The sequence below is a fragment of the Symphodus melops genome, assembly GCF_947650265.1.
Source record: "Symphodus melops genome assembly, chromosome: 14".
In the NCBI taxonomy this organism is placed as follows: domain Eukaryota; kingdom Metazoa; phylum Chordata; class Actinopteri; order Labriformes; family Labridae; genus Symphodus; species Symphodus melops.
The window spans coordinates 18882944-18894721 of NC_136704.1; the positions used below are offsets into that span (position 1 = coordinate 18882944).

An 11778-nucleotide genomic window follows, 5' to 3' on the forward strand; every position below is an offset into this window, starting at 1 on the left:
GACGCTGGTCTTTCTGTTTTTGTTTCCATTGGCCATAAGTAAACTCCCTTCTGCAGTGTGTTTATCTGCACTTGGCAGCTCCTCCTGACGTGCCACCAAACGTCAGAGCTCACTGAAGAGGAGAGTGTGAAGAAGAAAATGTGCTCGAGTGTGAAACTAGTTTATTTTTAGTAGACTTGTCTTCTTTAGAGGGTGGTATTGACTTTGGTTTTTAAAGTATTTGACAGATTTAAGATCAGTAGCCTATGCAGTTTCAGAGATGAGCAGCCATGAAACTTGAGTGATTCATCATTTTAAAAGTAAAAAAAACAAAAAACTGCAATTACTTGAATTTCAAAGTTATTCATACATCATGTTTCATATGAGAATAAAAGAAGCGAAATTAATAATTTTAACCGCTGTTGGATTGGCGGAATACATTTTGAGTTTTTAGAGTTGCCCAGGTTAAATTATTCCAGGTCGTCTCCTGTCCGCCTACAAGCATCCTGATTGGACGAGATCAGAGGACCAGCTTCCTTAGTTTAGAGCTTTAGGATCCTTTTACAAAACAAAGTCTGCATAAATTATGCCTTGTACTCGGGAATTTACATTTCTCAAGTGTGAAAATGTAAGTAATAAATCTATGTAAACATGGAAAAAAGTCAATTCTGACCTTTTAAAATAAACCTTTTGTAACTAAGTAATCTAACGTAGCTTAATGGAAAATTGTCTCACTAGCAATCTGCTCCGAAAAATGTCTTCTTCCTGAAGCCATTGTTTTGATATGAGGAGCTGATTATGGGTTGTTGTTTTTTTTTTCTAATATAGAAGCAATGTGAATCGGTATGTTTTTACATATTTGAATTTAGTTTATTTTTTGTGTTGTTCACCAGTAGCTAAACCATATATTAAATTATTTTCATAAAGTGTCTCCAGAATGACGTATAAGTATAGAAATGTGTATTACCTTAAAGCTTTTGTTCTTTTTGCTTCATTTTCTGGTTCGACAGTGTTTCTCGTAAAATAGTTTAAAGAGATGTAGTTTTAGTTTACCTATTTAAACACAGAGCAGACACATTTTCTTTAAACGTATAGAAAACGTTTTCTTCCTACTGTGTTTATGTATATTATATGAATATGAAAATGTTCTTACACCTTGTTTCAAAATATTTTTTTCTTCGTCTCTCAGGATGTTGAGTCCACATCGAGATGCACTTCTAGACTCATCAGGTTCAAAGTCACACTGGAATCCACTTGATAGAGTAAGTCAGATTTGTGTTGTGTTTTTTGATACTCATCAATGCATCTTAAATTCTGTATAACAAAAAACAATACTGAGTCCAGCCCAACACCATTTTAAAACAGAAGACGTTCATGAGGAGAGGATTTAAAGCAATGACTGTAAATGATACTGCATTTCTTTTTTAGGCACACCTAAACAGATAATCAAAACATAACATTTCAGTTTCACATTTCAAATTTACGCAAGACATGTAGCCTCCACTAGAGGGCACTGGAGTTCACTTTATTGTTGAAACATACTGTAGGAAGTCCTGTGGCCATGTTCGGGTATTTCTTCCCATGTACTATGGCAACCTAATTTCAAAGGAAGAATACATATTAATGAAGCTTAATCGCAATAAAACATTTCAGCAGGGTCCCATATAACTTTATGTTACGTTATATTCTGTTTGTAAGGAAAGCACTTATTGTTGCACTCTTGTGTTGATCCTTGTTGCACAAATATTACATCATGCATGTTTGGATACCTTGTTTTGACTGAATCTTAGCCTGAATGCTTATAAATGTAACAGCAGATTTATGGGTTGTGTGCTCGGCCTAAGTGTTTTGTTGGTGTTCATGGAATATAACATGTCTGACAAGTTGTGAAAGTGTGTCCAGATATGTGGTCTTACCCTCTCAGGATGTGTGTTAATGGTTGTTCTCTGGATCAGGGGAATGTGAGAGTTTTTCTGACTGTTACCGGTGAAACAGTGGAGGCTGAGATCATGAAGGAGGGTAGCATCTGGACATGAAACCCTTTGTGGGAGTAAAACCAGATAGGGAGATAATGACAGAGGAACTGCTTTGAGTACAGGGAGACCGCTCGCAGGTTTTAAAGCAGAGAACGAACCAAATGTCATCCGTTCTATCTTCTTTTTCATCTTCATCAACGTAAGGCTTTACATTTCAGCCTTTTTCACTTTAAATTTACCCTCGTCATCGTACACACAGAGGTCTCTCCATACAAGCGCAGCCAAACAACTGACACCACAGGTATGTCAAACACCTCGTAGAAACATCAAGAAAGGCGGGAGGTTTTTATCACTCTTCTTCTTTTCTTCCTTTGTTTTTCCTACCTAAACTAACAGACAACTTCAAGACTTAGGTTTGATATTAACCATGAGATCTGTTAAACATTAATTCATTTACAAAACAAATAATAAATAAAGAGAAGTCGAACTCTTTTAGTTTGGGGATTATGTTTATTGCTTGATGCGTCACTTTCTGCAGAAATATATGTTGAGCTAATGGCGGTGTGTGCATGCAGGGAAATGTTACTCAGTGAGTAAACATAATTGCAGCTGTGGATTATTTTGGGGGGCGAGCTGGCTTTCTGCAGTGGAAGGAAAATGTTTTGATCAGAACTTCAGATCTGCATCTTCACAACTTCTTCATTTTGGCAGTGACTGGATAGAAGGAGGAGAGATAAGAGAGAGCGTCAGTGTCATTGTACAGATGTTGCTTCATCGACTCCGTTTGTGATCGCATCTGTTTGAACAGTTCTTACGTTTCTGGGCCCATTCTATCTTGGGATCAACGCAGACGCGTCCATTTGGCGTTTGGAAACTATAGAATAAAATGATATTATTGTGACTCCATGTGTGTAAATGTGTGAGTTTTGTACATATTTTGAATAACTTACATCAACGCCTTAAAACAGAGCAGATGAGCAGGCACTTCATGATAAGTGTCCCCGATCACGTCAGCACTGACAACAGCTTCAGAGTAGCGCCTGCAGCATGGACGATGGGGACGAGGACGATGCTTTGATGGGCTGCGCACTGAGAAGGACATCACATAATGCAGGTTTATAGGAAATACAAAAATGATAAATCCTAAAATACAGTGGTAACCATCGGACACTCATCAAAAATGACAAGGAACAGCAGATGGCAGCATGTACATGTTTATTTTTTCTATTTTTTATTTTTTAATAAATATCCCATTCCTACTTTCTGAAATATGAGCAATACAACTTCTTGTGATATAAAGGCCTGGCAATACCCAAGATGAGATTGAAAAGACAGAAAAGAAAGAATTATAATTCATTTGGTGCTTTCTGTTTCCTTTTATGACACATTTGTTGAAGAGGTTAGTCATGATAGCAATGTTTAAACTAATCTCAACAACACTACTTTGTGTGGTTTCACATTTAGAGGGGAAATTATGACAACAAGAACACGGAGTGTCTTAAAAATCGGTTGGCTTCATCTAATCCGGGACAATACAATTAAAATTCAGAAAACAAACACGTACAATATTTTGGCTTTTTTAGTATGAAGAAAATGTACATCAGTAGAAACATCTTCAACAAGGAACCCATCAACCTCAGGAGCACAAGGACTAAACATCACAGATGCAGAGCAACTCAACGCAGATAAATAGATTCATTACATTGTTGCCTTGCTAAATGAAGCATGTAAGAGCATTATGATGCAGTCATTGAAAAGAATACCAGTAAAATAAACAGTAGAAATAATGCATTTAAATTTCTGTTAAACTGAAGCAAGACATTTGAACTCTGGCTCAGTTTGATATGTTGTGATAATTTTGTACTCACAGTTGGGCCTGGCTGCAAAGGACACACAACTCACAGCGAACAGAAAGAGAGTGATGGACAGGATCCTCGTGGACATTTTGGCTCGTGGATCAGACACAATGCACAATGATCATCTTTGGGGTGGAGATTATATGTAGGCCGTTATGATGACGTGGTTCTTACTGTATGTGTGTATACTGTTTGTCTTGTGTTTTTTATACTTTAACACCTCCCCCACCTTTATCAGATCATCTTTCTTCGCCCTCTGAGCAGCTTCAAATCACCAGCTCGCAAGCATCATTTCTGAGAAACAACACAGTAACAGCTTTTAAACACACTCAGCCACGTGTGAACAGATGCACATCATGGTGTGGGTTGCTACCTGTTTTGCAACACCATGAGCGATTTTTATTCAGGAAGCAGAAAACTCTTGTTTTAAAGTTTTCTGTTTCTATAGTCGTTGAGAAAAACTTGAAATGTCCCAGAAGTTGTGTTTAATCACTGCTTAATGGGACCATGTTGAGGAAAGGAAATGCAAAGAAACTTCAGATTTCACAATTTGTCCTACAGTTCCCCTTTATTTAACTCAACTCCAGTTACATTGCCCAACACTCTGCACACTGTTTCATTTTCTATTTTTGAGTGCCTGCCATACATTGACTTAGACTATGTTTACGTGCAAACATGTTTGAAATGAATGAAGTGACACACAAACACAGTGCAAGACGTTCTTTCAGTTTGCTTCACAATGACCTTCAAACACTCTGCAGGTTTAAGGCGGGACACTTACGCTCCTGTTAGGCCTGTGTTACTGTCAGAGGTAGAATGATAGTCGGCACAGCGCTGTGGTGATTGTATCTGCATGGCTGCATAGATGATAGAATAAATAAAAGATTTTTAAAAAGTAAGACACAGTAAATCATATATATCTATCAGGAAAACGTAAAGCTTAAATAAAAATGATTAAAGAGAAGAAAAGATTAATTGTAATTTAATGGAGAATTTCAGGGAAAAGGAGACTGAGTCTACTGTACAGTACGACTTGTGGTCCGATTCCCCTTCCCGACTCTCTCACTCTGTAAGGGTTGTTATTTAATTATGTTCCCAGATTATCATGTAGTGTGAATAGTATGCATCAATCTGCTTAAAGATCAACGGGGTCTTATCAAAGATAAATAATTGTTATGAAATGAAAAATGATGAAAGATTGTCTTATAATACAATTTAAATCTGACATGTTTATTTTTTCCTGCACAAAAATACATTAAAATAAAGTTGTTATATTTTTAATAATTCTCCACTTTTTTAATCATAATTCACACCTGCTGTATGCTGTGTTTAATGTTGAATCTGTCATGGTTTGGTTTGGTTTTGTCTGTGTTTCTTGTTTTAGTTTTCATTCTGTCCTTAGTGTTATTTGTTTCCTCGTGTGGTTTGTTTCCCTTGTGTGCTTTAATGTTTCATAGTCTTGTGTTTACTTTAGTCTTGAGTGTGTCTCTCTGTGTTCTCCTATGTTACCTGTTTGTTTAGTTCCTGTCTTGTGTTTTAAGTGTAGTCTTTAGTGTTTCCTGTTTTATTTTGTAGATCTGGTTTTGGTGGTGGTGTTAGGTTTTACTTTGTACATGTCCTCAGTGTTCTGGTCTTGTGTTCTTTGTTCCTTGTGTTTTCCCGCCTTTGTGATTACCCTGATGTTCCTCACCTGTCTCGTTAGTCTCACCTGTGTCCAATTACCCCAGTCTATTTAGTCTCTGTGTTTTTCCTCAGTCTCTTGTCGGTTCATTGTTTTTGTCATGGTCTCTTGGTTTGTCGTGTTCTTGGAATGTTTTGCTTCTCCCTGCTCCCTGTGTTTTCTCCGTCTTGGATTTTTGGATTTCTTGTTATTTAAGTAAGTTGTGGTTTTTGCCTTTTTGTTAATAAATTATTATCCTGCACTTGGGTCCACCTCCTCCCTGTTTCCTACCCGGAATCGTGACAGAATCTGTCTGTGGATCAAACTTTGAAGCCATTGTAACTTTTGGAGAAAGAAAGAAGTCCAGTAGATGGAGACACACAGTCTTTGATGCACAATCTCATGAATAACATTTATTTCAGATTTGTTTGTCACAACTTCTTCAGACGAAAAATAATCTCAAGAATTTAAATAAATAAAAATCCTAAAATATTGCAGTGAACATTTTCATAGATGAAGTTGTTTACAGCCGTAACATTAACATAATACTCTAAATGAAGGGATGTAAAATGACTTTTAAACATTAATAAACACACTTGGTCATAAATACATAAATAATATTCAATAAAGTTAAACTGATAAATAAATCCACCTGAAAGGTATTTTAAAAAACTAAATATTAAACAAATGATAATTTAACAGTCACTTTTTTTCAAGTACTTTTTTCAAACATGAGCTTGTCACAGTTTTGAAGCAATAACCGTAAACATCTTGACGAATTCAGACTTCGATTTCATTGGCTGGTGGAGGAGAAGATTCAGACGTGCTCATCCTTGTCCTCTGAAAATGTTTCACCATCTGGCATCTCAGATGTTGGGGCGAAGGAGGCAGGAGAGGAAGAAGAAGGAGGGGAGGAGGAGGTAGGAAGCGGAGAGGAGGAAGATGAAGAAAGAGGAGTGGAGAATGAGGAAGGGGAAGAGCTAGAAAGTGGAGAGGAAGGGGAAGAAGAAAGAGAAGAAGAAGAAAAAGGAGTGGAAGAGGTTGAATGGGAGGCAGTGGAGGTGATGATGGAGAGGAGGGAGGCTGATGACGAAGGAACCGCTGAAGAAGAAGTTGCCTTAGCTTTACTTCTCCTGTTGACAAGATAAAAGCAGAAGAAAAGTAATGAGACCATATAGTTAGGATTCAATAATTAGATTATAAATGTCAATCCGATAATAAACTCACTCAAATGCGATGATCTTTTGGCGAACCCATGGTGCAGTCAGCTGGCTGCAGTAAAGACCAGTCTGTGTCTGAAAGCTGTGGGATACACGAAAACAGGCAAAATGATTACTCTCTAAACTCTCTCATCAGGAATGTCCAATTAAAAAGTTCAGATTTATTTTGTATGATTAGCTCGATTAAAGATGATCCATATTAATGTGTGTTTTTAAAGAAGTCGTATTAGTAATAATGTAGCTTTGTTCCTCTCACTCACATGACAGCACGGACACATGGAGGGTTCGGCCTCTGGACCATGTACCCTGTGATTGGTTCGGTGAGCTCCTGGTTTGTGACGGTCTTACAGCAGGATGCCAGCTTCTCAGCTAAAACAAACAAATACCAGAATTGTCAAGGTGGTCATTTAAATTGCTCACACAAAAATGAATAGCTGTCAAAAATTCCTATTCCTACTTTGGCTCAAGCTAAATCTCACCTGCTGATACAGACTGAACCATCGCCACAAGGACCAGGGCCACAAAGGTGCTCTTCATCATTTCTCTACTGTTGCCCATTTCCAAAAGAGGCTTTGGGGTTTCGGGTTGAAGATGAGATTCAAAGGAGTAAAGATGAATGAAGTAGTCTCTGTTCCTCTCTGGAGAGCTTCGTAAACTGACAGACGTCTGGAGGTTTCAAACATTTAAGGCCTGAAAAAGCAGAAGTGGTCTGTGCATTTAGTCATATGCTCACTTTTTTTTTTTTTCCCTCCTCATCTTAAATACGGTGACCTGATAATGACGGGGCTTTCCATGAAGTGACCGAAGAGCTCACACACAGGAAGCACTTTCATCATAGACTCTAGTTTGGAAAATTAAGTCACATTTTCCTGAATAAGTGATTGCGGGGGTGAGGAATCTCTCCCAGGCTCGAGGTCATCCTCGTGCCCAATCAGCACTTTTATTAACACATATATAAAAAGAATGAATCAGCAAATTAAAAGCAAAATAGTTCCTGTTCATTGTCAGAAATAAATGGGGAAATTCCAACTTTAAAACGAGTGTGGTTCTTTGTAAAACAACTAAAACATTTTTTAATTTAATTTAATTTGAGGATGTGATATCTGTGTGTTATCAGGAAGGGAGCAATCATTCCTGGTATGTTCTCATAGCCATGATGCGCTCCTCCTCAGTGACACACAGACATGTCACAACATGAACCTCTGAGTTTCTATTTCTATGTTACTGACTGTACAGATACCCTCCTGAAATGATTACCATTGTATTGCATACTGACTCACCACTCATCACTTATCCACTATCCTTCAGTTTACAGTGAGACTGGGCCATGGGGCTGATAGAATTGTATTAAGCTTACCCAGTGACAAACAGCACATAACTTTTTTTTTTAGTTAAGCTGTTTGGAGCCATTTCTTGCATTTATTGGACAGAACACCTGAAGAGGGATGGAAAATGTTGGATTCAAATACACGACCACTGGCGCCCTGTCAAATCAGCATACAGTATATCCTGGCAAAAAAAAACAAAAAACTTTTTCAGTTGTTATATTATTTAAATTAATGTGCTTTATGGTTAAACACATTTGGTCATCAGATCGTGAAAATTGTTCCCTTTCATCAATCTTTAGAACCCTGCTGATAAATTGGTCCAATGGTATTTTGACCAAGCACAGCACGGAGGTTTCATTTAGGAGACAGTTTGAAAAGGTTGAAAAGGGGAATGCTGCTGGTAACACAGAATAGGATAGAATTGAAATGTATAGATCTTCCTCAAAGATGGGCTCCATGGACCATAGTGTTGCTGATGCCTGATCTGGAGTCACCTACTACTGACCAACGGCTGGCCCAAACTATTTTGTCAGTTTCTATGGAAACTACAGTCTTATGCACTCAGTTCGTCATTCTCCGCTGAATTAGCGTGACTACTGATTTTGATTACAGATGCAATCCAGTGAACTCCAATGTTTCAGCTGTTACTGAAAATGAAAAGTTTGGCTCTCCAGATTACTGGAGACTAAACTGTACTGTCACCTCTATATACTTTGATTTGATTTGATTTCAGTGAAAGTCTGTTCTGATATATCAAGGCAAAAATCAGGGAACAATGTGCCTTTTTTTTTTTTTTTAGGAGATAGCTTTACTTATATTTCTTTTTTTTACAGATTATCAGAACTAGGTATCACATCATACACATTTCAAGTATAAACTTCTAACTTACATAGATTACTTTGCATGTTTGGAAAAGAGTCTGATAAGATGAAGATAGTCAAACAGTGAAACACACGATGCTCGATCACATTTCAAATATTTTATTTCTGACCAAAGTTTTCACAACTTTTACATAAAATGTTATCAAGCATTTAATGAAATAAAAAATTCATTTCCCCCTAACAATTTACTAAACTAAATATTTAACTCTAAACGTCATCATTCAGAAATACACAAATTATACAACTCCTGTAACTTACAGATAAATACAATTGTGTTATAAATACATGAATTCTTCTTTAAGCTTGTCCATTGTATTAAACAAATAAATAATGCCACTGTTTTACAGAAGGACGCATTGAAAGAAACTAAAAAATAATTTAACATAACTATGTTCTTCAAGTGCTTTTTCAAATATGAGTTTTTCAGTGTTTTTCTCTGTTGGAGGTGGAGAAGATACAGATTTACTCGTCCTTGTCTTCAGAGAAGGTTTCATCATCTGGCATCTCAGATGTGGAGGTGAAGGAAGGATAAGTGGACGAGGACATAGGAGGAGAAGAGGAGGGAGAAAGAGAGGAGGAAGGAGGGGAGGCAGTGGATGTGATGATAGAGAGGAGGGAGACTTTGGAGGAGGGGCCCACTGATGGAGTCTCCTGATCTTTTGCTTTCCTGTAAGAAAAATAAAGGAAAACAAAAAAAAAAAGATTGAAGAGCATACATTATATTGGAGATTCAATTATTTTTGCACGTTAGTGTAAAAAGTTAACTCACTTGAATGCAGAAATCTTGCGACGAACCCAGGGAGCGTTCAGCTGGCTGCAGAAAAGGCCGCTCTTTGTTTGGAAGCTGCAGGAATAAAAACAATGAATAAGTACCCTACAGATTATTTCCTCTTGAAATATTTTCAGACAGTTGATCAAATTCATCGAGCATCAAACTTCATACTCACATGACAGCTTGGACACATGGGGGATCAGCCCTCTGGACCAAGAACCCTAAGATGGGTTCAGTTATCTCCTCTCTGTCGACCGTCTTACAGCAGGTTGCCAGCTTCTGGGCTAAAGACAGATTGGTAAGGATCAGTTAATGAAATAAATATCTACATATGTTTGAAGTGACTCAGAAGAAAGAAACAATGTTGTGTTTAGTTAATCTGAGGCCTAATCTTACTTGCTGCTCCAGGCTGAGCCACAGCTGCCAGGACAAGGACAACCAGCATTCTCACCAACAGACTGCCAAAGTTTTCCATTTTAAAGAAACGATAATGTTTCAATATGTTAAAAAGAGAATTGTAGGGATATGTGTTGGTTTCTCTTCTGCGTTTCTCTTTGGAGAGCTCAGTTCGAATGCAAACGTCTGGAGACTTCAGATATTTAAGGCCAAGAAATGCAGAAGTGGTGCCTCCGGTTAGTCATCTTCCGACGTTTTTCTTTTTCCTTGCTCTCTCTTTAACTGAATGAGTGACCGGATGATCACTGGGATTTCCATGACATGATCGTCAGTAAGGACTTTCATCATAGAGTTTTGTTTGAGGCAAAAAGACGTTTAAAAAGTGTTGAATCCCACAGGGGGTCACTCTCATGTCTCAGTGTATTTTATCCGCAAAATGTTTTAATAATTTAAGAAAAAAAAGTTTGAAATCAATCTGCAAAGTTATTTAAAACTTTCTCTTCATTGTGTAAATTGTACTCATCCCACATCATATTCCAATACATGATATACAGCACGTGCATTAGCTTTATTTAGCCACAAGCTCATCAAACTGGGTACTATTAAGTATTAAACCCGGCTTGCTCTTTACAATTTCAGGCTGATTAAGACACACATTTTGACTCATATGAATTATTTTGGAGTCAGGACAAATTTTAACCTGATGACCCGGCGTGAGTCCTGAAGTGCACTCTGTGGCGTGACGGCCTATATGTTCAATCAGTCGGAAGATTTTCTGACATGTTTGATGTTTTGGGGTTTTTTTGTATGACAGCCACAGTGACAGAAGAGTCACGGGCCGATATTGGGTAAAAACATCGGGAATATTAAATGTTTGTAGTGTGTCTTCTATATCTCTCTCAGTATACTTTGTTCATTTGAATGTGAATGGATTCAGATGAATAGTTTGTGGTTTGATTATTAGTTTTAATTCAACAGTGGAACATGTGTTTATATGAAAATGTGACATCAAGAAATCACTAACAGAAGGCTGAGTGAGAAAAAATAAATCCCAGTCATGTAAAACAAGAGACACGGAGGAGACAGACAGGAACTGATTTGTAATTCAACCTCAGTAAAAGCAGAACTTTTACATTCTCCTGAGACTTCCAGTTCGTTCTGTTCTCATAACATCTAAATGTGAAAATAAAAGCAACTCTCTAACTTCACCAAAAAACAGAACTTAAGCAACCACTAGTCTTGCGTACACCATTTGTCTCTTCTCCATGTGATTTGAAGACAGAGAAATATCCTTTAAATGGCAGAAATATTTGGTTTTATTTGGTGCATCAGAAGACAAACTTGCTATTTTAGACCAGTGAGTAAATATTTGGCAGCCAGCTGCACCTCTTGTCTTCTTTACTATCTTCACATTTGAACTATATAATCTCTGTTGAAGATATAGAGATCACACGTGATTCTGGTTACAGGAATGGATGGAGAACAATGTCGAGAAGTTGGGGTGGGGTGTTGCACATAGGCTGTTAGAAATGTGGTAAACCTTGCTTAGGTTTTGAAACTGTGAAAAACATAAATAGTCTTAGAGAAACAGAATTTATGCTCAACTCATTTTTACCATAAATGTTTTTAAATAATGAAGTTATTCATTGAGAACATCTCACAGAGACCATCCACAAATTGCTTTTCAAGGACACAAAATGCATAAATTAA

The 11778-nt window shown here is 37.4% G+C and overlaps 2 protein-coding genes and 1 long non-coding RNA gene across 3 annotated transcripts; all 3 read right to left on the minus strand.

The window, feature by feature from the left end:
* Positions 1-2458: 2458 nt before the first annotated feature.
* Positions 2459-3912, minus strand: LOC306835257. The gene is made up of 4 exons (XR_013780601.1): positions 3824-3912; positions 2906-3044; positions 2771-2829; positions 2459-2669 (listed from the first exon to the last, which is right to left on the minus strand). It is a non-coding gene; the product is annotated as an uncharacterized lncRNA (long non-coding RNA).
* Positions 3913-5857: 1945 nt separating this feature from the next.
* On the minus strand, positions 5858-7592 carry LOC306834858 (uncharacterized protein). Its single transcript, XM_079361096.1, has 4 exons — positions 7171-7592; positions 6952-7060; positions 6699-6773; positions 5858-6604 (listed from the first exon to the last, which is right to left on the minus strand). The coding sequence occupies exons 1-4, from the start codon at positions 7247-7249 to the stop codon at positions 6289-6291; spliced, it is 579 nt and encodes a 192-aa protein (XP_079217222.1). The 5' UTR covers positions 7250-7592; the 3' UTR covers positions 5858-6288.
* A 1391-nt stretch (positions 7593-8983) lies between these two features.
* LOC306835322 (uncharacterized protein) lies at positions 8984-10221 on the minus strand. The gene is made up of 4 exons (XM_079361790.1): positions 10069-10221; positions 9848-9956; positions 9670-9744; positions 8984-9567 (listed from the first exon to the last, which is right to left on the minus strand). Exons 1-4 carry the CDS (start codon positions 10145-10147, stop codon positions 9363-9365), a joined length of 468 nt encoding a protein of 155 aa, XP_079217916.1. The 5' UTR covers positions 10148-10221; the 3' UTR covers positions 8984-9362.
* Positions 10222-11778: the final 1557 nt, after the last annotated feature.

What these genes read in the sequence shown, in the direction of transcription:
- LOC306835322 (XM_079361790.1), bottom strand. Translation starts at nt 10,147, where the DNA reads ATGGAAAACTTTGGCAGTCTGTTGGTGAGAATGCTGGTTGTCCTTGTC. An exon ending in CCATGTGTCCAAGCTGTCAT is followed by an intron (nt 9,745 to 9,847) that starts GTGAGTATGAAG and finishes TTATTCCTGCAG; the next exon opens with CTTCCAAACAAAGAGCGGCC. An exon ending in CGCAAGATTTCTGCATTCAA is followed by an intron (nt 9,568 to 9,669) that starts GTGAGTTAACTT and finishes TTTTTCTTACAG; the next exon opens with GAAAGCAAAAGATCAGGAGA.
- LOC306834858 (XM_079361096.1), bottom strand. Translation starts at nt 7,249, where the DNA reads ATGGGCAACAGTAGAGAAATGATGAAGAGCACCTTTGTGGCCCTGGTC. An exon ending in CCATGTGTCCGTGCTGTCAT is followed by an intron (nt 6,774 to 6,951) that starts GTGAGTGAGAGG and finishes TGTATCCCACAG; the next exon opens with CTTTCAGACACAGACTGGTC. An exon ending in CAAAAGATCATCGCATTTGA is followed by an intron (nt 6,605 to 6,698) that starts GTGAGTTTATTA and finishes TCTTGTCAACAG; the next exon opens with GAGAAGTAAAGCTAAGGCAA.